Source organism: Pan troglodytes, chromosome 13 (genome assembly GCF_028858775.2).
Source record: "Pan troglodytes isolate AG18354 chromosome 13, NHGRI_mPanTro3-v2.0_pri, whole genome shotgun sequence".
Classification (NCBI taxonomy): domain Eukaryota; kingdom Metazoa; phylum Chordata; class Mammalia; order Primates; family Hominidae; genus Pan; species Pan troglodytes.
Window position 1 is genome coordinate 32019952 of NC_072411.2, and position 27445 is coordinate 32047396.

Here is a 27445-nt window from a genome sequence, read left to right on the forward strand (position 1 = left end):
GGCAACCGTTCAATGGTACTTAAGTATTCAAAATATTTGTATATTTTGAGAGAATCTACAGATTCTCTGACAGAAACCAGCACGGGGTCTTCACCTTCATTCACCCCACAGGTGACATGCGAGGGAGAACAGCATCTCGGTGGTGATTTCCAAACCAAGCCTTTGTTTTCGGTGTGGGGTTTTGGGGGTTTGCTTTAATGTTTTTAAAATTGTAAATGTTGGGCTTTGTATTTTGATGTAAACGGAGAATAATGGCATTTTAGGGCCTGTGACCAAAAATCAAGCTTGTAACGACCATGGATCTGAATAAACCTGTCCTTGCTTGTGAGTCTTCTGGCACCTGGGCTCAGTCTCTAGGAGGTTCACCTGTACAGAGTCCCTGAGCACATGGGGGCTGCAGAAACAACTGTTGGGCACCCTGTCGGCCCCTCCCCCCAGTGTCCAGAGGCCTGGGCCTCTGGCTTCCTATGCTTTCCTCTCTCAGAGGCACAGTAGACTTTGCCCTGCCTTTACAAAAGATTCAAAAAGTTAGGCATGGTGGTTCACATGTGTGGTCCCAGCTACTTGGGATGCTGAGTTTGGAGGATCGTCAGGGTCCAGGAAATCAAGGCTGTAGTGAGCCTTCATCACGCCACTATACTCCAGCCTGGGTGACAGAGTGAGACCCTGTTCTCAAAGAAAAGCTGACCACCGGGAACATGTGCTGCCAAGTCTATGGCTTCCAGAAGCTCTGAGGATTGCGGGAGTTGCTGGGAGCTGAACTGTCTGGCCAGGAGCGGGGGGCAGACAAAAATGCATTGAGAACCAAGAACAGCAAAGCTGAGTGAGGGGTCAGGGTCCTGGGGGCTGGGACCTGGACAGCGATGGCCACAAGGCCAGCTGGTGCTCAGTGGCTTCTGCCTGGGGAGCAAGGGCGGCAGCCGGCAGCTGGGTTCCAGCCACTTCCAGGTAGGGGGGTAGGGACCTCGCCAATAAAATGGGATTTAAATTTTGCCAAGAACTCTCACTGTAGAGAAAATGGGACTGCTGGGACGAGAGCAAAATGCAGTTGGGGCCCGGCCAGGAGGCACTTGTGAGGGACTTCTGGGGAAAGACTGGAGTTGGAGCAACTGAGGGGAAGCAGTTCTGTCTGGGGCACAAGGAGGAGGGACGCCAGGCTGGAGGCAGGAGCTCCTGCACATTCTCGTCTCCACCCCTGGATGCTTCCAGAGTGGTTTGCCCTAACTGCCACTGCCACCGCCTCCTCAGCTCCTAGGATGCCCTTGACTTTTTGCCATTGGGCCACACTCCCCTGCTGACAGGCCAACTCCAGATGCTTTTCTGACCACGTGGCCCAGAGCCTCTGGCAGCGCAGCTTCAGGCTGTCCTGACACCACCCCTGCCCCCTGCACCTCCGCATCGGCCTCCTTGCCCCGAGGCAATCCCGTTCCCTGGATCCCATTCGTGGCCCACTCCCTTCCATGATCTACCGCTAGGATATACCAGCGCCCCTGTGATCCGAGGTAAGTCAGATTCTGATCATCTTGTGCAAGCAACTCACAAGCAGAGGCCCTGTGCAGTCAGGAGAAATCTATACCTTTCCCCTTGGACATCCAACAGCAAGTTAGATCCCCTAAAGGCCAGCTCTCACCAATAACCCTGACATTTCCAATATAAATGAGAGAGAACTCTCTGTTTTGAGACAAGGTCTTGCTATATTGCCCAGGCTGGAGTGCACTGCACCATCACCGCTCACTGCAGCCTCTTAACTCCTGGGCTTAAGCAATCCTTCCGCCTCAGCATCCCAAGTAGCCAGGACTACAGGCATGCACCACCGCACCCTGCTAATTTTAAAATTTTTTTTGTAGAGACGGGGTCTCACTGTGTTACCAGGCTGATCTTGAACTCCTAGGCTCAAGTGATGGGACCGCCTCCGCATCCTGAAGTGCTAGGGTTACAGGTGTGAGCCACCACGCTGGAGAGCGGACTCTTATGTAGCCTTCACTGTAAAAATTAAGCTAGCTTCCCTTGACTCCCCAAACCAGAATTCCTAGCATAATTTTCTCAAGTCACAAGGTGCCGAAATATATCAAATTATTTCCCAGTCAAGAATTCCTACTTTTGGCCAGGCACAGTGGCTCACGCCTGTAATCCCAGCACTTTAGGAGGCTGAGGCAGGAAGATCACCTGACGTCAGGAGTTTGAGACCAGCCTGGCCAACATGGTGAAATCCCATCTCTACTAAAAATACAAAAATTAGCTAGTGTGGTGGCGCATGCCTCTAATATCAGCTACTTGGGAGGCTGAGGCAGGAAAATCGCTTGAACCTGGGATGCAGAGGTTGCAGTAAGCCGAGATTGCACCACTGTACTCCAGCCTGGGTGACAGAGACTCCCTCTCAAAAAATAAATAAAAAATAAAAGTGATAAATTGGCAGCTGGCGCCAGGGACAGGCCATTTCTTGATGGGCCACACCTATTTCACTAAAGTGTTAACTGAATGCCGATTCCAGGGAGAATCAACTTCCCAGGCATGTGCATTAAGAGACAAAGTGGTGGAGTATGACCTTCCGGGGGCACCCCACCCGAAAACCTCAGATGGGCATGCATACAGTTTCCTAAACACACTGCATGTCTTTAGGAACTCCCAAGGGTAGGGAGGGTACTGTACATGTGGGCAGCCCACCCTAAGGGAAGGATCATGGGAAAGGGGCTAGTCTAGAAAGTCCTAGGATCAAGGTTAAACACCACACTTGACTTTCATGTGCCCACTTAGGTCTCTTCCAAGCGTACTTTCCTTTCTTTCCTGTTCTAAAGCCTTTTAAAATACACTTCCACTCCTGCTCTGAAACTTGCTTCGGTCTCTTTTTCTGCCTTATGCCCCTCAGTCGAATTCCTTCTTCTGAGGAGCCAAGAATTGTGGTTGCTGAAGACCCATCCGGATTCACTGCCAGTGACTTGGACACCTTCCACTGCTAACACTATTAACTCGGACACCTTCCACTGCTAACACAATAACACTGGGTTATTGTGTTTATTTGGAGAGTAAGTATGGTTTAAGGAGATGTGTATGGGTGCCAGGTTGACAAGGGGTGGACTTGTGATGGTTAATTCTATATGTCAACTCGTCTGGGCCACTGGATGCACTCATATCTGGTTACACATTATTTCCTGGCAGGTCTGTAAGGGTGTTTTCAGAAGAAAGTGGCATTTAAATTGGTGGTGCAAGCAGCCATGCATGCATTTCTGGAGTAGCTTCCCTATAGTTTGCAGGAACCAGAGCGGGCAATAAGAGCCCCATCCTCCAAATACTGGGGATCTGTGCTCTGATTGATGATGGCTGCTGTTGATTGTGAAAATGCAGACAAAGAGGCAGGCAGCCACTGCTGCAATCTCCACTGCTATGTTTGCAACCTCCCTCCTCAACCCTCACTGCCTCCCCAGGGACACACCTTCCAGGAGGTTTTTATGGATCACCACCTCCTCTTGCCTTCATTTTTCTTTTCTCCTTCCTGGGAACCAGATGTTTAGGACTAGGACATTCAAAAGCAACCACATACCAGGCACAGTGGCTCATACCTGTAATTTCAACACTTCTGGAGGCTGAGGGAGGAAGAGAGCCTCAGCCCAGGAGTTTGAGACCAGTCTGGGCAACATAGTAAGACAAAAAAAAAAAAAATTAGCCAGGCGTGGTGGTGTGTGCCTGTAATCCCAGTTACTAGGGAAGCTGAGGCAGGCGGATGGCTTGAGCCCAGGAGTTCCAGGCTGCAAGTGACCTATAATCGCGCCACTGCACTCCTGCCTGGATGAATTTCTCTCCACTCAGGATATCCTCCCTCCCAGCAATAATATTGCTGCCATTAATTCCAGCTGTCCATAAACCATAATTACTGAATACATGTTGCCATAATTTTTTTGAGCAAACTGTCATCTGTTAAAAATAATAATAAAGATTATATTTTATCTTAATTTATTCCTTCTCTAATGCACTTCCCTTTTTTTAGATCCAAATTTCCTATATCATTTTCCTTCTTTTTTTGAAACAAGGTCTCTCTGTGTTGCCCAAGCTGGAGTGCAGTGGTGCAATCATGGCTCACTGCATCTCAGCCTTCTCAGTAACTGGGACTGCAGGTGTGCACCACCATGCAGGCAAATTTTTTAGTTCTTTGTGGAGACAGGGTCTGGCTATATTGCCCAGGCTGGTCTCCAACTCTTGGGCTCAAGAGATGCTCCTGCTTTGGCCTCTCAAAGTGCTGGGATTACAGGCATCAGCCATGCACCTGACTTTTCATTTCTGTTGTGTTTTTGACTTCTTACATTTTCTTTTAGTTTTTTGAGACAGAATCTCACTCTGTTGCTCGGGATGGAGTGCAGTGGCAGGATCCCAGCTTGCTGGAAACTCCACCTCCTGAGTTCAAGCAATTCTTCGGCCTCGGCCTCCTGAGTAGTTGGGATTACAGACATAAACCACTATGCCTGCCTTTTTTTTTTTTTTTTTTTTTGAGATGGAGTCTTGTTCTGTCGCCCAGGCTGGAGTGCAGTGGTACGATCTTGGCTCACTGCAAGCTCTGCCTCCCGGGTTCACGCCATTCTCCTACCTCAGCTTCCCGAGTAGCTGGGACCACAGGTGCCCACCACCATGCCCGGCTAATTTTTTGTATTTTTAGTAGAAATGGGGTTTCACTGTGTTAGCCAGGATGGTCTCGATCTCCTGACCTCGTGATCCGCCAGCCTCAGCCTCCCAATAATTTTTGTATTTTTAGTAGAGATGGGTTTTCACCATGTTGCCCAGGCTGGTCTTGAACTCCTGACCTCAAGTGATTCGCCCACCTCAGCCTCCCAAAGTGTTGGGATTAGAGGTGTGAGCCACTTTGCCTGGCCAACTTCTCGCATTTTCTTTTCTTTTTTTTCCTTTTTTTTTTGAGATGGAGTCTTACTCTGTTGCCCAGGCTTGAAGGCAGTGGCATGATCTCGGCTCACTGCAACCTCCGCCTCCTGGATTCAAGCAATCCTCCCACCTTAGCCTCCCAAGTAGCTGGAATTACAGGTGCATGCCACCACGCTAGCTAATTTTTGTATTTTTTAGTAGAGATGGGGTATCACCATGTTGGCCAGGCTGGTCTTGAGCTCCTGACCTCAAATGATCTGCCCAACTCAGCCTCCCAAAGTGCTGGGATTACAGACATAAGCCACCCTGCCTGGCCTTCACATTTTCTTTAGATTATTTCTTAGAATGTCTACCTCTCTGTTCCCATTATCAGTCTGTAATCTCATGTTGTCCACTTTTTCCATTAGAGCCCTTAGCATATTAATCATAGTCGTATTCCATTTCTTGGTCTGATAATTCCAACATCTCTGCCATATTTAAGTATGGCTCTGATGTTTGCTGTGTCTTCAAACTGTGTTGTTTTTTATTATGCCTTGCAAGTTTTTGTTGAGGGCTGGTCGTGCTCAACCAGTAAATGGACTTTCTGTGTGAAGTTTTATGTTGGTCTGGTTAGGGGTTGCGCCATGTGTGCTGTTTGTTAACTGGAGGTGTCAGAGGCTTAAACCTCCGCTAGTGTCTTAGTTTTTGTCTCCCTGTTGTCTTTACGGTTTCCTAGAGATTTCTCGAATAAGCTCTGAGATGAGCAGTTCTTTCACTTGTACCCCCTGTTATTATACAGGAGCCCCGCTGACGTGGCAGTAAGATGTGGGGAAGGCGAGCCAGAGCAGGCTGGGGTTAGCTATGTTCCCTTCCTCCAGGTTTGCTGGTATCTGGCAAAATTATGATTGGCCTGGCTGTGATTTTTTTTTTTTTGAGGGCAGGCCTTGTAAAAAAAAATAAGACTTACTTTTTATTTCTATTATTTTTAAATTTATTTATTATTATTATTATTATTTTTTGAGACAGAGTCTCACCCTGTCGCCCAGGCTGGAGTGCAATGGCGCGATCTTGGCTCACTGCAACCTCCACCTCCTGGGTTCAAGTGATTCTCCTGCCTCAGCCTCCGGAGTAGCTGGGATTACAGGTGTGAGCCACCCCGCCCGGCCTCTTATTTTTAGGCAGCATCTCACTCTGTCACTTAGGCTGGAGTTCAGTGGTGCCATCATAGCTCACTGCAGCCTCGACCTCCGGGGTTCCAGCAATCCTCCTGCCTCAGCCTCCCGAGCAGTTGGGACTACAGGCGCAAGACACCATGCCCGGGTTTTTTTTCTTTTAATTTTTATAGAGACGGGGTCTCACTTTCCATTCAGGCTGGAAAGGATGCCTGGATGCCTTTTATTATTTTTTTTTTAGACAGAGTCTCTGTCGTCCAGATTGGAGTGCAGCGGTGCGATCTCGGCTCACTGCAACCTCTGCCTCCCGGTTCAAGCTATTCTCCTGCCTCAGCCTCCAGAGTAGCTGGGATTACTGGCTCCCGCCACTACGCCCGGCTAAATTTTGTATTTTTAGTAAAGTCGGGGTTTCGCCATGTTGGTCAGGCTGGTCACGAACTCCTGACCTCAAGTGATCCGTCCGCCTCGGCCTCCCAAAGTTCGGGGATTACAGGCGTGAGCCCGGGCGCCCAGCCCTGGATGCCTTGTAAATCACTACTCACCCAGGAAGAGCCAGCGACAGGCCCCGCCCCCGCCAACCGCCTCGCGCCCTCCGTCGCCCGGTTTCCATGGTGACGGGGCGCCAGGCTAGGGCGGCCTGGCCACTGACCCGGGGTGCAGTGGCAGCGGGAGGGTACCTGGCGATGGCGATATGAGCGGTGCAGGGGTGGCGGCTGGGACGCGGCCCCCCAGCTCGCCGACCCCGGGCTCTCGGCGCCGGCGCCAGCGCCCCTCTGTGGGCGTCCAGTCCTTGAGGCCGCAGAGCCCGCAGCTCAGGCAGAGCGACCCGCAGAAACGGAACCTGGACCTGGAGAAGAGCCTGCAGTTCCTGCAGCAGCAGCACTCGGAGATGCTGGCCAAGCTCCATGAGGAGATCGAGCACCTGAAGCGGGAGAACAAGGGTGAGCCGGCGCGGGGCCCTAGGCCGGCCCTGCCTCCCCAGGCACACTCAACACTGCCGCTCCCGCAGCACAGAAACACAGCCATCAACTCCAGCACACGCCTGGGCTCGGGGGAACACAGGACAGTAAGCCCGCCCTGCCACGCTGAGCTGTCCCCTCCTCCCAGAGGGAGACCCGCGTGGCCCCCGGGTAGTGCCGACCCTGTCTGCCTGTCTCGTAGGGCAGCAGCATTTCAGATGCTGACTCCGCCAGTCCTCCCCTCTCCAGGCAGGGTCAGACACACCTCTGTTAAAAACTTTATAGAGGGGCCCGGGCGCGGCGGCTCACGCCTGTAATTCCAGCACTTTGGGAGGCCGAGGCGGGCGGATCACGAGGTCAGGAGATCGAGACCATCCTGGCTAACACGGTGAAATCCCGTCTCTACTAAAAATACAAAACAATTAGCTAGGCGTGGTGGTGGGCGCCTGCAGTCCCAGCTACTGGGGAGGCTGAAGGAGAATGGCGTGAACCCGGGAGGCGGAGCTTGCAGTGAGCCGAGATCTTGCCACTGCACTCCAGTCTCGGTGACAGAGCGAGACTCCGTCTCAAAAAAACAAAAACAAAAACTTTATACAGGGAAACATGCCCAAGTGCGAGTGCGCAGCTCAATGAATTTCTTCCAGCTAAACACATCGGATCAGGAGCAGGCATTCCCCCGCCCCCCACCCCGTCCCCGCTTCGCCTGTGCCCATGCTGTCCTCCGGCGGGGCCTTCCCAACTGCACCCTTAGCTGCTCCTCACCCCCACGCCCCCCTTTCTCCTTTCCTCCTCCCCCACCCCTCCTGCCCCGAGCAGAAGGAGGGCCCGCCAGGATGTGGGATGTGGCTCCGCTCCTCGCTCTTGCTTCAGGAGGGCTCCAGTAAGGGCACCAGTGCCCGTGGCCTCTTCTCCCGCCCCGTTCCCTGGTGCTGCCTTACCTGAGTGCCGAGTATCCCATCACCAGGCGTCTGTTTTGTCAGGACCCCCCTTCCCCATGTCTTCTCGAGCCTCAGGACGCCCAGTTCCTCATGTCTTCTTGAGCCTCCGCCGCAGTCCCTGATCCCCAAGGGATCATGACACTGCCATAGCCAGGGGTTCCGGAGTTCACCTCTGTACCCCTAAAGCCCAGGCCCTGCCTGGGCAGTGTGGATGCCCTCCAGTCATCTCAGATGGATGAGGCCCATACGCCAGGTGGGCTCTGCCTAGGGAACAGGCAGGGCCATTCCTGGCCTGACACCCACGACGAAGGCGTGGTGGAGAGCGGGATCCATGGGGGCAGGGCCCCATCAGCCAGTGGGGAGCCAGGACTCTCGGGCTCAGCAGCCGGGAGAGGACAGGCCAGGCTTCTTCTCTCAGAATGGCTGTGGTTTCACAAGTGCTGAGGAGAGCGTGTGCTTGCTTTCAGATCTCCATTACAAGCTCATAATGAATCAGACATCACAGAAGAAAGGTGAGAACTGGGCCCTTCAGTGACTGATGGGATGCTCTTGCCACCCAGGGGAGCCCCTCCAGACTGTCCTTGCCCACCTGGCTGCACTGGCCCCTGTATGCCAACCCAGTGGGGACAGGTTCTGGGGGACCTGGACAGATGCCGCTACCTCTAGCCGTGGCTGGATGATGTTACGCAGCCAAGCACAGCATGTGCTGCTCTCGGGAAACCCAGGGCCTGAGGTCATTGCAGTGGGGAGGTGGGCACAGGGTGCTCCCCAGACCTCCCTCCTCCAAGTAGAGCTGAAATGGGAAGGAACCCCTGGGACAGCCCCTGCCCTGCTAGATCTTTGCCTCAGATTGCTGCTGTGGCCAGGCCCAGGATTTCCAGCCCTATGGCTCTGAGTCCTGACATGCTGGGGGCCCAGGGGCTCTGGACACACTCCATCCAGGGATCCCTTCCTGCCATCTGGGCAGCAACCATGGGGACAAAGGGAGGAAGCAGAGTCCTGTTTCCTTGCCACTTGTCCAAGGCACTTCCCCATCCTGACAGCGGCCCCCACCCAGCCCAGGATTCTGGGTTGTGGTCTCGAGCTCACTTCCCGTTATCTTTGGGGCTGGGGCTGACATCAGGAGGACATCTGACTGGTGGATGGAGCCAGCCTGGGAACATCGCAGCTGGGGCAGTGCCTAGGGCTCTCCCTTCCCAGGGAGACATGGAGAAGGGGGTTGAGGGAGGGCCCTTCCCTAGCCGCTGTGGCAACTCCAGTGAGCTGTTCTGGGCAAAGTGTGGCCCAAGTCGGCAGCCCCAGCCCTGCAGTGCCGGGGACGCTGACAGGACACGGGAAGAGGCCATGCTCTCCCTCGGGACCTGCTGTTCCATGTGTCCCAAGCCCTCCTGCTTTCCAGATGGCCCCTCAGGAAACCACCTTTCCAGGGCCTCTGCTCCCTTGGGCACTCGCTGGGTCTGCATCAACGGAGTGTGGGTAGAGCCGGGAGGACCCAGCCCTGCCAGGCTGAAGGAGGGCTCCTCACGGACACACAGGCCAGGAGGCAAGCGTGGGCATCTTGCGGGCGGTAGCGCCGACACTGTGCGCTCTCCTGCAGACAGCCTCTCCACGTCAAGCTTCCAGTCTGTCAAGTCCATCTCTAATTCAGGTGAGCAGGCTGGCGTCCATGTGCTCACAGGGGTGAGTGCCCCACAGGGACCCCAGCCTGGGTGGCCTCTAGGGGTGCTGACCAGGTGCCCTCTGCTGGGCCAAGCTCCAGGATTTGGGGGTGAAGGTGCAGCTGAAAAGAGCCCTGCAAGCTGAAGCCACCGGGGTGGTGGGCAGGACCAGGGACCAGTCACAGGGCAGTAAGGCCTCACAGCAGGCACCCCAGGGTGGGGCAGCAAGCAGGCAGGAGGGGCCTCCCCGGGTGGCCTTCTAGGGAGGATGTACCTTGGCTGCCCAGCAGCAGCCCTGCTTGGCCGTGTCCCCACCACAAGCAGGCAGGACACAGGAGGGATGGCACTGCCCACAGAGCCCTTGGCTCATGGCACATTCTGCAGAGTGAGCCGGGAGCAGAGAGCCTCTTTTCCCCACTCTGTGAGGCCAGGCATTTTCCTCAGCCCAGCCCTAACCCCCACCATTCCTGCGATGGGCCCAGGTGCTAGACGGGCCTTGTCCTTGCCGAGGGAACCCATGCAGGCTGGGTCCCAAGCCTCTCATGCAGTTTCATTTTACCCAAGATGGGGCCAGCTTCCACTATGTTGATTGTTCTAGAGTGTTCACAGGCACCACCCATGGGCTTCATCCTCAGAACCACATTGATTCCCCCCAGAACCCTCCAAGGCAGGCTTCCCTTTACAGAGGAGGAAACTGAGGCAGGGACAGAGGCTTCTTGGGTACACACAGCTGTTCCTGGAAAACTTGGGCAGTGACTGTTGGTGCCTGCAGTGACCGGCCTTGTAGGGTCTGACTTGCAGCCAACTCTCAAGGCAAGGCCAGGCCCCAGCCCGGCTCCTTCAACAAGCAAGATTCAAAAGCTGACGTCCCCCAGAAGGCGGACCTGGAAGAGGAGCCCCTACTTCACAACAGCAAGCTGGACAAGGTTCCTGGGGTACAAGGGCAGGCCAGGTAAGGCTTGGGTGTTCCTGGGGTGCAAGGGCAGGCCAGGTAAGTCTTGCCTGCATCCTAAGGGCCCCATGACTACATTTATTAGGCTCATGCCCTGCAGTCAGCCAACTGCTCTGCCCCTAGCTCCAGGGGCCTGTCTCCAGGGCTCATGATAGCAGATGACGGCCACGCTCTACCCATCGGTGGGCGCTGTCTTCCTCCCTTCCCCTGGGGGTCCTGCAGAGTACCTGTGCTGACCTGAGCCCACGAGGGGGGGCAGTAGCAGCCCCTAAACCACTTCCTCAGAGAAAAGTAAAATAATATTCTTACCAAGAGAAGGCTTGCTGCCCCTGGCCACAGCCTGCCTTTGGAGGGCACTAGGCCAGCAGGTCAGAGTAGGAACAGGTTCTGGTGATCCCTGAGTTTCTGGGACTGCCCTGGGATGCTACAGAGCACACACTTTCAGCAGCGCAACCAGCAGGACAGGCTCCTGCATCTGCACATCCCGAGACCAGGCCTGGAGCAAGATGCCCCACTGCGTGTGGGGTCACGACCAAGAGCAGCCTGGCAGCTAGCCGGTCACCCACTGAAGCCCATCTGACCCTTAGGGCACCTTCAGAGGGGAGAAAGGGACAGGCCCCAGTCCCAGAGACCCCCACCTGGTGCCCAGAGCACCCTGCTCAGTGGGAGAGGGGAACCAGGCCCTCTTCCCCACATTGGCCTGGGCGCTGCCTGGGGAGGTATGCTGGGTGGGTGGTTAGACGCACCTGGGCAGGTCACCTCTGGCTGCTGCAATGACTGTTTCAGAAAGGAGAAAGCAGAGGCCTCTAACGCAGGAGCTGCCTGTATGGGGAACAGCCAGCACCAGGGCAGGCAGATGGGGGCAGGGGCACACCCCCCAATGATCCTGCCCCTTCCCCTGCGAAAGCCCACCACACTTAGGCAGTGCGAAGTGCTCATCCGCGAGCTGTGGAATACCAACCTCCTGCAGACCCAAGAGGTGAGGCCCTGGGTGGTGGGGGTGGCCCTGGGCAGTCTGGCACCGCCACAGGCCCCACCACGCCCCTGCCCCTGCCTTTCAGCTGCAGCACCTCAAGTCCCTCCTGGAAGGGAGCCAGAGGCCCCAGGCGGCCCCAGAGGAAGCTAGCTTTCCCAGGTGAGTGCCTGGTGCACCCCTGCCCCATCCCTGGGGGCCTATCCACAGCTCACTGCTGACTCTTCCTTCACCCAGGGACCAAGAAGCCACGCATTTCCCCAAGGTCTCCACCAAGAGCCTCTCCAAGAAATGGTAAGTCCCACAGGCATGGGGACAGTGGGGCAGCCCTGCAGCCTGGGCCCCAGGGAGGGAGTTGGGAAGGGAGGGTGGCAGCGCAGAAGCAGAGCTCGCTGAGGCCTCTCTGTGCCCCCGTGAGGGCCATGCAGGCCGCACTCCCCACACACTCCACTCCCGGGGATGCTCACGGTGACAGTCCCTCTACCCGCCCCAGCCTGAGCCCACCTGTGGCGGAGCGTGCCATCCTGCCCGCACTGAAGCAGACCCCGAAGAACAACTTTGCCGAGAGGCAGAAGAGGCTGCAGGCAATGCAGAAACGGCGCCTGCATCGCTCGGTGCTTTGAACCACCCGCATCTGGTCAGTGCCAGGCCCACCAACCTGCAGCTGGAGACTGGCTCTCTATAGCATTTCCTGATACTTCCGCTACTTTTAGGCCTGGCTAAATTCCAAGATAGATAACACTCAAGATAGATAAAGTACTTGATCTCCAAACTGACAAACTGTTTATTTTCTAGCTGTTATTTTGCTATTTGGCATTTACATAAAAGCACACGATGAAGTAGGTGTCGTCTTACCTGTTGAAACTGAAAATAAAGCTTGTTTATTTCCAAGTTGTGTGCCTGCTTCCTCACTGGCTATCAGGCGTCGCGTCCCTTCCCAGTCCCAGCCCTTGGCCTCTAGCCCAGGCCCCGCTGTCTGCAGGGACCTGCCTGGGCAGCCCAGTCTTGCTCATCCTGGGACCTGCCAGCGGCCCTGGGAGACAGGCATTGGCAGAGCCATGCACATCCTCCCTGGAAGCGGGAGGGCTTTTCTGGTCCCCTGGCTGGGCTGAAGCTGCGTTCCAAACACATGATCACTCTGTCTCTTGCCCACACTGCACACTCCTGGGGGCAAGAGGCTGTCCTCTCCTGCCATGACACAGCACCGCAGACAGGGGGTCCAGCCAGGCTCGCCCTCCTCCTCGGAGGGCTGTCTCGAGTGCCGTGGCCATGCCCGCACCACCCCTTCCGCCACAGCACAGACATGTCCATGTCGGGGGTGGGGTGGCCAGCTTAGTGCCCACCCTCAGCCAGCCACACAGTCTTCCCAGGCCCACGGCCCCACTTCGTTGGCATTAATCTCAGCCTCTTCCTGCTTCAGGGAGCAGAACTTTGCCAGGAAGCTGGGGATGAACCAAGCCAAGGAATGGGACAGTGTGTCAGAAAGGACAGCCCAGGCCCGGGGGCTTACAGCATCCTAACAGGACAGCAGGCCCAGTTTCATGGAGCACGGGACACAGTGACGAGTCCTGACAAACACAGGAATAACAAGATTATAACAATCACAGATGATGGGGTGGTATGCATTAAAAGGGGCGACTCTTGTCACCAAAGGGCTGCTGGCCGGTGCCCAGGGTAGCGGGCAACATAGGGAGGCGCTCACTGCATGGCCCCACCCACCGCCAGGCCTGCTCTCTCTGGGTGGCAGCGCGTAGTGTTCTGAGGATGCGGGTCCAGAGGGCCTGGCTCTTCATCCTTCACAATGGGGACATGGCCCTCACATGAGTGACACAGGGGTGCCGGCAGCAGGATCCCCCGTGCCCCTGCTCCCTGGGGGCCCCACAGTGCTCAGCAGGAATGCCGTGAGGGCTGAGGCCCAGCTGGTGGTGGGGAGCTGGCAGCAGCCATGGGCCAGCCCTCCCTCCGATAGGCAGCCTGTGCCCTGGACTTAGGGGCTTCTCTGGGGGGTGCCCCACCTGCCCAAAGCAGCACAGCCTGAACCCAAAACTGTGAGCAGAGAATCCGATGTGTGTTTGAAGGGTTTCCTATGTCCTCTGTGTTCTCCTATAGAAAGGAGCAGGGGTGTGTCGAGCACACACAAGATGCTCTAACAACACCCTGAGCGCACCCTCATGCTGCTGAGATGGACCCGGACCCTGGACAGGCCACAGCGAGCAGCCTGCTCCACCACACCCGTCTCAGTCTGTACAAGTGTGGGATTTCATTTGGCAGATCCCCAAGGCAGGAGAGAAAAGGAGGAAAGCTAACCTAACTCCAGGCTCTCCATGGACGCCAACACCTAGAAGTGTCTGACAGGAGGCATGCGTCCTTGGCCCCGATGAGGCTGCGGGCCATCCCTGCAGTCCTGGCTAAGCAGCTGAGAGGCAGGCCCTGTGGATGCTCCGGGCACAGGTGTTGAGCAAGGTGGTAACCGAGTGCTTTTCCAGGCTGTGGCTGCCTGGAGGTCACGCAGTGGTGCACCGACCTGAGGAAGGGGTTGGTGCCTGCAACAGAACAATGGGCATGAGCCTGAGGCAGCCGGCGCCGCACCCGTGGCCTGCACACTCGGCAGTGGTCTGGGAAGTTGCAGCCCCAGGACTGGCTGAAGCACCAGGAGGAGCCCTGCACGCTGCCTGCCTGGCCATCGGGCTCTCCTCCCAGAGCCTCATTGTCAGTGAAGAACTGAATCTGAATGGGGTTTCGAGCCCAGGGCTTTGCCTCTGACAACCTTGGGGACCCAGCCCTGGCTCTGCTGTGTGCCAGCTCTGGGCTCAGGGACACTGACTCCTGTCAACATGACTCTCTGGAGCCACATCGCCCAGATGGGGTCTTGTGTGCCCAAGCTACTGGTAGGACCTGTTAGCCCCGCTGAGCTCCCTGGTGGCCTCTGGGAAAAGCAGGGTCTGTCCTTGAGCCATAGGCTTTCTCACCCCTCAGCCACTGAACACAGCCACCCTGGACAACTGACCTGACACAAGATGAAGGGGCAAAGGGACACAGAAGAAGAGCAGAGACCCCTCTCTCTCAGGTGACCACTGGAAAACCCACTGCTGCCCGCACAGGGGGACTCAGAAGACGGGAGGGAGGGGCCTGAGCTGGGAGGGGCTGGAGTGCACAGAGGCTGTCCCTGCAGCACTGGAAGCCTGGTGTTCCAGAATGACCACTGCCTGCCCTGGGCCCCCAGACAGCTCCCTCTGGGTCTGCCCACTGTATAGCCACTGCTGGTCCATCCACAGTGGACTCTGGGTAGGGTAGTGGGTGGGCACATGGTGGCACACTTGGGAGGTCCTTGTCGTTTGCAACACACAAGGCTGTACCTGTGACCTGGACAAGCCCTGGCCTGCCCCGCCTCACAGCCCTGCTCTCGAACAGGACTCTTCACACCCCGGGAGGTTCTGGCGAGGCTTGCAGCAAAGCCTAGATGTCTCTCTGACTCTCGGATTTCCAAATCTGAAGCCAGAGTGACCTGCATCGATGGGTGCCCAGAGGTCCTGCCTGCCACCTCCCTAGGGCCCCAGGCAAGCAGAGACGCATCTGTGTTGGGGAGGTGAGGGTGCGTGGGCTCCGGGGGTGGGGGCAGAGGCAATGGCCAGTCTGTCCTGGGCCCAGTGTATATGAAGACAGAGCAGACAACCTGCTGGCACGTGAACACAGGATGGGGTCTGGGCACTGTGCCCTCCAGCTTGGACAGCAGAGGCCTGGGGCTGCAGTTGGGGGTTGCTCCCCTGCGCCGGCCTGGCCCTCCTGGACACTCACCCAGCTTGCAGATCAGGCGGACGGTGCCATTGTTGCTGCAGTGAGAAGGGTCCAGGTTTATCATGCACTTGGGCTCCAGCCTGGCCACCAGGCCCTGGAGCACACTGGGGATGCTCTGCTGCTCATTGTCCTCAAGCCTGTGCTTCCGGGTACATACCACTGGGGCCTTGGGGAGGCACCATGGTGACCACACTGGGCACACATGGCCCAGGGCCAGGCAGCCACCCTCCGCGAAGCCCAGCCCAGCTGGATGTATGTGATGGGTGGGCTGTGGATGGCAATCATGGTTGGCATGAATATGCGGTACAGGGAATGGTTGAAGAGGGTGAGCGGATGTTGGCCAGGATGGCATCCAGGAGCAGCTGGCATAGGTACTGCTGTTTGGTCAGTGGCACCGGGGGCAGTGGGGCAGTGGGCTGGAGCAGGATGGGCGGTCAGCAGCCCGGAACCCGAGGGTTCCCCATGTAGGGGGCTTTCCCACCCCAGGCCCGTCCTCACTCACAGCCAGATTCCCGAGGCCTCTCTCTCAGCCTCCACCCTTGTGCAGACAATGTTGGCCGATCCTGGGTATAATCCCTACCCCCACAGCTTTGTCCTCCCCAGAGTCCCTGCCCCCTCTGGGCCAGGTGGCAGAGGCACCGATGGGGGCCGCAGACAGAGAGTGACTTCTCCCACGTTCCCACCCAGTACAGCAAACCTGGCCTGGAAGAGGCCTGGTGGGCAGGGTCTCAGGTCAGGCCCAGCCCCTACCCGGCCACCCTAACCTTGAAGGCCCCTCCCAGTGGTGCTCCCAGGAGCTCTTGGGGGAGCCCCAATTCTCCCAGGGATGCCCAGGATCCCACTCACCACTGCCATGTCATTCTTGAGTTCTTTTTTTTTTTTTTTTTTTTGAGACGGAGTCTCACTCTGTCGCCCAGGCTGGAGTACAGTGGTGCCATCTCAGCTCACTGCAAGCTCCACCTCCCGGGTTCATGCCATTCTCCTACCTCAGCCTCCCAAGTAGCTGGGACTACAGGCGCCTGCCACCACGCCCGGCTCATTTTTTTTGTATTTTTAGTAGAGATGGGGTTTCACCATGTTAGCCAGGATGGTCTCAATCTCCTGACCTCATGATCTGCCCGCCTCAGCCTCCCATAGTGCTAGGATTACAGGCATGAGCCACTGTGCCAGGCCAATATTTTTAAATAAAAAATTACAAAGCTGTTTTTCTTAAAATGTTACAATAAAATTGTATCTGTGTGTAAAATGTATCTATTTTATGTGTACGTGTGTGTGAGTGTGTGTGTGAGAAAGAGAGACAGAGAGAGACAGAGAGAGAGAGAGAGAGAGAGAGTTATGAATTACGAAGCATATGTACCAAAACATTAGGAGTAATTATATTTGAGTAATGAGATTATGAATGATTTTCACTTTCTTCTTTATACCTTATCAATCATCATCTCAAAATTTACAATCAGAATTCATTATAAGCTATTGTTTGCTTATTTATTTATATTCACAGTGGCACGATCTCAACTCACTGTAACCTCAGCCTCTCAGGGTCAAGCAATCCTCCCACCTGAGTCTCCGGAGTAGCTGGGACAAATCAAAGTTAAGTTTTCTTCAGTTTAAAATAACTTGTTATAATTATGTTGTTTAGCCTCATGGTAACCAGAAAACAAAAATCAATAATAGACACCCTAAAAATGAAAAGCAAGCAATTAAAACACACTACCAGAAAAAATTCACTCACTACAAATAAAGACAGGAAGGAAGGGAAGGAGGAAAGAAAAGAAAGAGAGAGATCAGAGAGAAGAGAAAGAGGAAGGAAGAGAGAAAGAACAAAAGAAAAAAGAGAGAATAGCAAAACAACCAGAAAACAAGTAACAAATGGCAGTAGTATGTTTTTAACCGTTAATAATAACCTTGAATATAAATGAATTAAATTCTCCAATTAAGACAGAGTGGCTGAATGGATTAAAAGACAAGACCCAATTATATACTGCCTACAAGAAACTCAGTTCACCTATAAACATACATAGACTGAAAGTGAAGACATGAGAAATAATATCCCACACCTGTGGAAACAAAAAAAGCAGGAGTAGCTCTACTTAGATTATATAGACTTTCAGTCAAAAAAAGAAAAAAATGAAGATAATTATATAATGAGAAAAAGTAAACAGCAGCATAACAATTATAAGTGTATATGCAACCAGCACTCAAGCAACTAAACACAGAAGCAAATATTAACAGACCTTAAAGGATAGACTGCAATACAATAACAGAATACCTCAATGCTCCACTATAATCAACACCCCACTATCGTCAATGGACAGATCATCCAGACAACAAAACATCATCAGTTAAACTGTACTCTATACCGAATAGACCTAACATTTGCACAGCTTTCCACTCCGCAACTGCATAATGCACATTCCACTGAATAGAATATGGATTATTATCCACAACAGACTATGCATTAGGCCAAAAACAAGTCACAACACATTTTTAAAAACTGAAATCATGGCCGGGTGCGGTGGCTCATGCCTGTAATCCCAGGACTTTGGGAGGCCGAGGGGGGCGGATCACAAGGTCAGGAGACAGAGACCATCCTGGCTAACACAGTGAAACCCCGTCTCTACTAAAAATACAAAAATTAGCTGGGCGTGGCGGCGTGCGCCTGTAGTCTTAGCTGCTGGGGGTGCTGAGGCAGTAGAATGCCGTGAACCCAGGAGGTGGAGCTTGCGTGAGCCAAGATCACGCCACTGCACTCCAGCCTAGGCGACAGAGCGAGACTCTGTCTCAAAAAAAACAAAACAAAACAAAACTGAAATCATATCAAGTATCATTTCTGACCACAGTGGAATAGTACTAGAAATCAGTAACAGGAGGAAAAACTGTACAAATACATGGAAATTAAAATACATGCTCATGAACAACCAACAAATAAATGAAAAAATAAAAAGAAAATTAAAAATTTATTGAAAAAAGAAACACAACATAACAAATCCTGTGGGATGCAGCAAAAGCAGTTGTAAGAGGAAAAGGGCATAGCTATAAACACCTACATCAGAGAAGTAGAAAGATCTCAAATAGCCAACCTGACAGTACACCTGAAGTAATGAGAAAAACGAGAAAAATAAAATGCTAAAATTAGCACAAAAAATATCATAAAGATTAGAGAAGAAATTTTAAAAATAGAAACAAAAAATACAAAAAGTCAATGGAACAAAGAGCTGGATTTTTTAGAAAAAAATCAAAACTGACAAGCTTTAACTAGACTAAGGAAAAGAAAAAGAAAACAAAATCATAGATGAAAAACGAGACATTACAATGGATAACACAGAAATATGAAGGATTGTAAGAGATTACTAAAAACACCTATATAAAAACAAGTTGGAAAATCTAGGAGAAGTGATAAATTTCTGGACACATAACAAATTCCCAAGATAGAATGATAAACAAAAAACCGGAACAGATCCATAATGAGTAATGTAATTAAAGCAGTAATAAAAAGTCTTCCGTCAAACAAAAACACAAGAATCATGGCTTTATTGCTGAATTCTACCAAACGTTTTTAAAAGAACTAATACCAATTTTACTCAAAGTATTCCCCAAAAAATGAAGAGAAAGGAAGTCTTCAAAACTTGTTCTATGAGGACAGCATGACCCTGGTACAAAAACCAGACCAGGAAACAACACAAAAAGAAAACCACAGGCATTTTAAATATCCTTGATGAACACAGATGCAAAAAAATTTTCAGCAAAATACTTGAAAATTGCACTTGACAACACAATAAAAAGATGATCTGCCATGATCAAGTGGGATTCATCCCAGGAATATGAGGATGATTCGATAAAACACAAATAAATAAATGTGCGACATCACATTCAGCAAATCAAGAACAAAAACCATATAATCATTTCAGTAGATGCTGAAAAAAATAAAAATCAACATTCCTTCATGGCAAAAATTGAACAACATGAGTACAGAAGGAACATAGCGCAATAAAGGCCATATATGATAAACCCACAGCTAACATCATAATCAATGGGGAAATGTTTAAACTCTTCCTCTAAGGCCTGGAACAAGTGTGGCTACTTTTACGCCACTTTTATTCATCATAGTACTGGAAGTCCTAAGTAGGGCAATTAGACAACAGAATGCAATAAAAGGCATCCAAATTGGAAAAAAGGAAGTCAAACTGTTTGTTTGCCGGTGACATGATCATATATATATATACAGAGAGAAAGAGAGAACCCTAAAGATTCCACAAAATCACCTACTAGAAATAATTTAGTCAAGTTGCAAGATACAATATCAACATATAAAAATCAGTAGCACACCCATGCACCAATAGTGAAATACCTAAGAAAGAAATCAAGAAAGCTATCTCATTACCAAAAAAATTATATCTAGGGATAAACTTAACCGAAAAGACAAAAGATCCCACAATGAAAACTATAAAACACAGATGAAAGCTATTAAAGCAGACACAAGTAAATGGAAAGATATCCCATGTCCATGCACTAGAAGAATATTGTTAAAATGTCTATATCACCCAATGTGATCTACAGAGTCAATGCAATCCATGTGAAATTACAAAAGACATTCTTCATAGAAATAGAAAAAAAAAATCCTAAAATTCACATGGAAACGCAAAATACCTCAGATAGACAAAAGAATCTGGAATAAAAAGAAAAGCTGGAGGCATCACACCTGACTTCAAAACATACTACAAATCTGTAGTAAGCATGGTAATACCAAGACAGCATAATACTATCAAAAAAAGGGGCGGGGGAGAAACAGAGAAACGAAGGAATGACAGACATAGACAAGTGAAACAGAATAGAGAAATCAGAAATAAATTCACGCATTTATGGTGTACTCATTTTTAACAAAGGCACCAAGAACACACATTCGGGAAGGACAATCTCTTCAATAAACTGCTAGGATAACTCAACACCCACATGTACAGGAATACATCTAGGCCGTTATCTTACCATATACAAAAATCTACTCAAAATAAAGATTTAAATGTAGGACCTGAAACTATAAAACTACTAGAGAAGAAAACATAGGATAAATCCTTCATGAAACTGGTTAGGACAAGGAATTTTCAAATAGACATCAAAAGCACAAGCAACAAAAGCAAAGATGTAATTACATTAAACTTGTCAAAAGCACAAGCAACAAAAGCAAAGATGTAATTACATAAAACTTAAAAGCTTCTGCAAAGCACAGGAAGAAATCAGTAGAACGAAGAAACAACCCAGAGAATGGAAGAAAGTATTTGCAAACTATGCATCAGCCAAGGGGTTAATACACAAAATATATAAATAACTACTCAAAAGCAAAAATACAAATAATTTGATTAAAAAAAATCTACCCCAAATCTTTGTCTCCCACCATTATTTTCCCACCTTCTTTTCCCGACCGCCTTTTTGCAACGCGCTCTCCTGCTCACTATCCTCTTTTCCCTTTGGCACTAACCACCCTCTTTACCCCCTCCATCTATCCCAAAACTCTTTTCCTCCTCTTACCGCTTCCGCCGCACTGCCGTCTCGGTCGCGGTTACCGCCAGTCGCAGCGAGGCGAGCCACGGTGTAGCGGCTCCAGCCTCCAGCGTACGGCTGGTGATTACCCATTCCTGGTCATTACCCATTCCTGGTCCTCTAAGCCGGGCACTGAGCAGCTCCACAGGAAAATACGGGAACGTGGAAGAGCCTGACTTCCCTTCAGCAGCAGTCGTATACCGCGGTTATATACAGGAGGATTCCTGACTGCATGTTCTGATTGGATGAGAAAAACCCTCCAGGGTTACTTGGATTGGACTTTATTATCATGTTCTGATTGGATGAGAGCCAGTCTTAAGACAACCAATCACAGCATGAAAATAAAGTCCAATCAGAGTAGGCCTAGAGGTTTTTCTCTCATCCAATCAGAACATGTAGTCTGGGAACCACATGTGCCTAACCTCAGTACGTAAAGCATGCGGAGGTGGCGTCAGGTCATTTCAGGCTCTTCAGTGTGGGCGTTTGGTATCCGGCATGGCTGCTACCTGTTTCTGGCTGGAGCCTCGGACACTGGCTCACTGTAGTTGGTGGTGTCAACAGAGCGGTAGGAGGGCAGCCAGTAGCGGGAGCTTCTCCTGCCGGGCAGGAAGACGAGTAGAAGGGAGTGGCACCGAGGCATGCTGGAGGCTGGAGCCTGAGCCCCTAGGGCTCGCCTTGCTGTGGTTGGTGGTGACGTGGGACACTGCAGCTCGGCCAGAGTGGTAGAAATGTCCTGGTGTAGGTGAGTTATCCGGGGATGTACTGCCCGCCTGTGGGGGCAGGGGTTGGGTGTCCTATTGGGGCTCACTGCCCGAGGCTGCTGCCTGTGTCAGGGGGCTGGTTGGGGGCACTCTCCGAGGTTGCATTCCTGGTGGTGTGGGGGGGGTTCGCTGGCTATCGGGGGCTACACTGCCCGCGGTGGTGAGGGTGGTGGAGGGGAGGCAGGTTGTGTGCACTAACGTGTACTGCCGGTGGCGGGGGACGGGTTAGGGGCGCTATTTTCTGCTGCACTGCCCGGGGCGGGGAGTGGTTTGGGTGGTTATTTGGAGCTACAATGCTGGCAGTGGGGGGTGGTTTAGGATTGTTGTCGGGTGCTGCACTGCCCTTAATCAGGGTGCGCTATCAGGAGCTGCGCTACCTGTGGTGGGGTGGGGGTGGCGATTTTGAGGCACTGTCTTGTGCAGCAACATCTGTGGCTGGGTCAGGTTGTGGGCACTATCGGGTGCTACACTGCCTGTGGAGGGGGTGGTTGGGGGGGTATTGGGGTTACACTGCCTGCAACTGGCACAGGGTGTGTTGGGTGTGCTGTCCTGGGGCTACACTGCCGGCGGCAGGGGTCAGGTTAGGGTTGCTATGGGGGCTATACTGCCAGTGGTGTTGGTCGGCTGCAGAGGTGGTGGGGACAGCAACAGCCATGGTCTCCTTGCTCCTTCGGGTGACTCTTTCTCTTTTCCAGACTCCAGAGTTCCTGCTCGTGCAATCTTGAGCAGGGCAGGGCCCCCACACCCACTGCGGTTCTCCGGCCTGCACCTCCCGCCCACACCCCATGCTCTGTGTTGGGGAGACCACCTGGGACTACCGGGTGGGGATTAGTGGGCATCGCGGGGGACTGTGGGAACAGGGCACTGTGGGTGGAGGTGTCAGGAACGGGAACCAGCAGTTGAGTGGGGAGGGCTGGCTGGGTCTGAGTTTCTCCTACTCCTGCTCCCTGAGGAGTGCAGCCCTGGTGGGCCCAGCAATTTCTGGCCAGTTGCACCTGGATGGGGGCGGTTTCAGCGAAGGCACTCACACCCGCCCCAGTTCCTGGCCAGCTTTTGCCAGAAAGAGAGGCTGGACTTTGGCGGGTGGGTGTGAGTGCCTTAGCTGAAACTGGTCCCTGCCACCCAGTGGCCAGCGTGACAAGGTGAGGCTCTAACGTTACCACTCCCTGCATCCCATTCTAGGGTTTTCTGGCTTTGCCCGTCTAGCTGCTCCAAGCCAGGCTGGAGGAGGAGGAGGAGAAGGAATCACCTGTGGTACGCTGGAGCCTGCATATGGCGTGACTGTGCAGCTCGCCTCGTGTGATTGATGGCAGCCACCGAGACTGCAGCTCGACAGGAGTGGTAGGAGGGTGCCCGCGGGGGCAAGGTGGTAGGAACCTTGTAGGGTGGGCTGCTGCATTGACGGCGACAGCAATTATATTGGCATTGGTGCTAGTGGTGGTAGTGGCAGCAAGTCTGGGGACCGGGAAGGGGGAGTAGGAGCGCTGCAGGGCCCAGCCCGACCCGGGGTGGGGAGGAACCTGCCGGTGCTGTACCATGGGCCTCGGTGGCAGTGGTGGAGGTGCACTTAGGGAAAGGAGTCCTCTCCCTTCTCTTGCAATCTCTGGAGGGTGCCCTCCTTCTGACCCAGGCATGAGTGGCAGCATTGTCTCATTCTTAACAAAATTTAGGGGGTGACTGTGTGTGTGTGTGTGTTTGTGTGGCTTTTTTTTTTTTTTTTTTTTTGAGGCAGAGTCTCGCTCTTTTGCCCAGGCTGGAGTGCAGTGGCGTGATCTCGGCTCACTGCAGCTCTGCTTCCTGGGTTCACACCATCCTCCTGCCTCAGCCTCCCTAGTAGCTGGGACTACAGGCGCCTGCCACCACGCCCAGCCAATTTTATTTTTGTATTTTTAGTAGAGACGGGGTTTCACAGTGTTAGCCAGGATGGTCTAGATCTCCTGACCTCATGATCCGCCCACCTTGGCCTCCCAAAGTGGTAGGATTATAGGCGTGAGCCACCGCACCCAGCCATTTTTTTCCTTCTTTTTTGTTGTGATAGTCTTAGACTTTTTCAAATTTCGTGAATTGTGGAGGGGATTAAAGGTGTCATAATAGGCCTTCTAATTCCTGTACCTGTTCTTTTTGCTTTTTCTAGTCTGTATATTCTTCTCATCTTCTTGTTCCTCTTCATTTTCTTTTGCTGCTGCTTCTATTTCATGTTTCTATTCTTGTTTCTCCTTCTCTTTTTGTTTTCTTTATGCCAAGCAATGGCCTTAACAAACAACAAGCCAAAATTGTCACTGTGTTGTATTTTTAAAATAACTGGTCCTTTACTATGTTTTAGGGATGAGGAAAAAAATCAGTTGTATAATTAGTTACTTGAATAGCTATGCTTTCACGATTGTGTTAACCCACTTATGCCTAGTGTTCCATTATTGGAATGGTAAGCCTGAGGGAGTTAATTACATCCTACTGCTCAAGGTCATTGAGAAGGTCTGATTTTTCACTCATGCAAAAATTTAAAAAATTGCAGCCTCTGGCATAAATGGGCTAATGCGTTATAAGTAGTTATTCAGAGAATCAAAAAATGAAGCATCACATAAAAATATTGGTGGCAAACAGCCATTTCATCTCTCACATATTTGGAGCTATGCAAGAGTCACGGGGTAAGTTCTAATTTATGGTATTATTAAGTGAACTGTATTGCCTTCATTTTCTTTCTCTGCCACCATTTCCTTTCTTTTTTTCTTTTTTTTTTTTTTTTTGAGATAGAGTTCCGCTCTTGTTGCCCGGGCTGGAGTGCAATGGGGCGATCTCGGCGCACTGCAACCTCTGCCTCCCAGGTTCAAGCAAGTCTCCTGCCTCAGCCTCCCGAGTAACTGGGATTGTAGGCATGTGCCACCATGCCCAGCTAACTTTGTGTTTTTAGTAGAGACGGGTTTTCTCTATGTTGGTCAGGCTGGTCTTGAACTCCCGACTTCAAGCAATCCACCCGCCTCAGCTTCCCAAAGTACTGGGATTGGAGGTGTGAGCCACCGCGCCTGGCTCTCTGCCACCATTTTCAAGAGTATTGTCATCTGCCTGAGCAAACCTGGTTCATCACCACCTCTTTGCAAGAGAAAAAGGAAGTGGGGAGAATTGTGTGTAAATTTTTTTTTTTTTTGAGATGAAGTCTCGCTCTTGTTCCCCAGGCTGGAGTACAATGGCCTGATCTCAGCTCACTGCAACCCCCGTCTCCTGGGTGAAAGCAGTTCTCCTGCCTTGGCCCCCTGAGTAGCTGGGATTATAGGTGCCTACCACCACGCCCGGCTAATTTTTGTATTTTTAGTAGAGATGGGGTTTCACCATGTTGGCCAGGCTGGCCTAGAACACCTGACCTCAGGTGATCCACCCACCTCGGCCAGCCGTGTATATTTTAAGGCAAAGATTCACAACCAAAAACAAGGCTTTATTAACTGTTGTATCTAAGAACCTGCAGTGTGGAGCCCTCTTTTATTCCTAGTATTACTACTTTCGGTATGAACTTTTTATTTTTATTTTACTGATTCCTCTAGAAGTTTATGCATTTTCTTGACTGCTTTAAAGACAATCTATATTGTATCATTTTTCAAGCCCGTAGAAATGTGTAAGGCCTATAATTTGGACACTTGTTGTTTTTAAGGTTATGAGCATGTAATATACTGTTGATACATGGAAGAATATGTATAAATACCACTAGATAGCTTATATTGAAGAGATAATATCTCAATTTTTGTCCAGAGTTGATTGGGCGCAGTTTCGTTAGGTGTGTTTGTCAATACATTGTGTCCATGTTTTAAAACATATAGAAATTTGAATACTCTTTAACCTCATATAGTCCTTGATTATAGGTTTAATATTTCTAAAGACTAAAGACGTCACAGCTCCCTTTAAGATTCAGTAATACTAATAAAACTTGAGATATACAGGGTTAGAATCCAACAAATTCAAAGGAAAATTGTTAAATTATATAGCTGTAGAGCAGGAATGAAACCCAGGTTCTAAGTTCCAAGGGGGCCATGAGCTATCATCATACGGGTGCATCAGTGACTGGGCATAGAGTTGGCAGAGTTATGTAAGAGCGTGAGCTGTGGATCTTAATTACGTGAACATGAATTTTTCAACTGCATGGTGCCTCAGTTTATCCATCATTACAGTGGGGACAGTAGTAAGTTTTTCTTTTTCTGCTCAGTTGTCTGAATTATTACCCCAGTCTCTCTTGTTGCCACTCTTGATGCCCACATGAGAGGATCTAAGGTAATTTCTGACAACCTGGGACTCCTTAAGGAAAAACAGAAGGTTCCACAAACCCCATTTTAGGAAGAAACCTCTGTTTTCCTCATGGAACCCCAAGAACTTTAAGCAGACAGGTCCCTCTCAAAAATCTAAGGCTCTCCTGTTTTGCCTTGCATTGTCTGACCTTTTTGGTTTGGGTGGGCATCGGAAATTAGTAGGGGAGAGAAATCTAAAGAAAATTGTGGATATGAAGATGTATTTATTGTAAGAAATGTTATGAAGGAAAGAAATGTTATATGAGAGAGGATCTTATATGGCAAATGGTTGTCCTAAAGTAGAGTGACTAATTACAAAAGAGGGAAATACAGGTCTGGTCAGATAAATTTAATCATGTCGTAGATGGTCTGTGGAAGTTGTGTTATGGTTCATAAAATGGGAAAGAAAAACAACAACTGCTAGATCTTTTCTTGTCTAGAAGTGTTGTGTATGTGATGTATATATAATGGCTCGGCTTAAAAGAAAATGAAAGCTCTTAAATATTTTGTGAGAAAAATAGAAGCTGTAATGCCTTTTATTTCATGTGACTTCAGTAATGTTTGGGAAATAAAGATGGTGTTAAAAATCAGTGGTAAAATAAAAATATCTTCAAAATTTATCCATTTGGTCTAATTTAAGTCAGAGGTTAAGTTTTAGAAGTGCTTTAATGTCATAAAGTGATGCTTTGACTTTGGAAAATAGTTTTGTTTACCTGGTTTGGAGCCGTTAGATTTCTGGGTAAGGTCTCCAGACAGGTTGGGTTAGCCATGTCTCCTAGCTATGCTGGAAAGAGTCAGATTTTATCTACAGTTCTGTCTTGTATCCTAGACTCTGCGCCTGGTATGCAATTAAAACTTACGCTGCTGCTAATCTCTGGGTTCCATTTAAAATCCTTCCATCACATGAATACTATCCCCTATACTAAATTTTTCCACAATTAAATACTTAGAATCATTTTTGCTGACTTGGCCCAACCATTAGTGATATATTTTAAAAGTGCTTATAATGTGTCACAATATATTTAGCAAATGTAGGGGATGATGTTTTTACTTTTGTCACCATTTACATAGCATTTATGTCGCAATGCTATCTCAAGTATTTTTAATCATTTAAATGTTAGATAATCGATATGCTTTTGATTCCTTTGTTTCTATGTAAATATAATTATGAGATATTTTGTAAATATTATCAATTGCATGTTTCACTTACAGAATATACAATAAAATTAGGATTATTTTTATACACTACATCATATTTACTTGTTGGCTTTACAATAACTTACAAATAATATTCTGGATTACCTGTGTGACTCATGAGAGAGGGAGTTTGTGCAATTATAGTCTTTACAAATTTTTACTAGATTTTTCAAGACTTATGCTAGAACTTTGAGAACAAGGTAATAAATAAGCATATCTGTTAATATCACCTTTGGTCAACTCTTGGCTAGACCCAATGATAATGTAGGAATTAACATAATTTTTCCTACTAAAGGTGTTGGATTTGTTCTGAGAGACCACAGTTTAAAGTCATTGACAAAGAAAGTTTAAAAATTGTTAGATTAAAACCTTTTAGTGTGTTTGAAATTGTT

At 50.5% G+C, this 27445-nt stretch overlaps 1 protein-coding gene and 1 pseudogene across 3 annotated transcripts; one reads left to right on the forward strand and one right to left on the reverse strand.

Annotated features, from left to right (window-relative positions):
* Window positions 1-6571: 6571 nt before the first annotated feature.
* LOC107971412 (coiled-coil domain-containing protein 74A) lies at window positions 6572-12388 on the forward strand. Of its 3 annotated transcripts, XM_054679759.2 has the most exons (8): window positions 6572-6958; window positions 8382-8426; window positions 9314-9562; window positions 10386-10524; window positions 11311-11503; window positions 11586-11659; window positions 11735-11791; window positions 11991-12388. In XM_054679759.2, exons 1-8 carry the CDS (start codon window positions 6709-6711, stop codon window positions 12118-12120), a joined length of 1137 nt encoding a protein of 378 aa, XP_054535734.1. In that variant the 5' UTR covers window positions 6572-6708; the 3' UTR covers window positions 12121-12388. The 3 variants fall into 3 exon arrangements, with proteins under 3 accessions (XP_054535734.1, XP_054535735.1, XP_054535733.1); XM_054679760.2 differs by lacking the exon at window positions 11311-11503 and having other exon boundaries at window positions 6611-6958; XM_054679758.2 differs by lacking the exons at window positions 6572-6958; window positions 8382-8426 and having other exon boundaries at window positions 8615-9562.
* A 1470-nt stretch (window positions 12389-13858) lies between these two features.
* On the reverse strand, window positions 13859-20920 carry LOC129143266 (uncharacterized; annotated as a pseudogene).
* Window positions 20921-27445: the final 6525 nt, after the last annotated feature.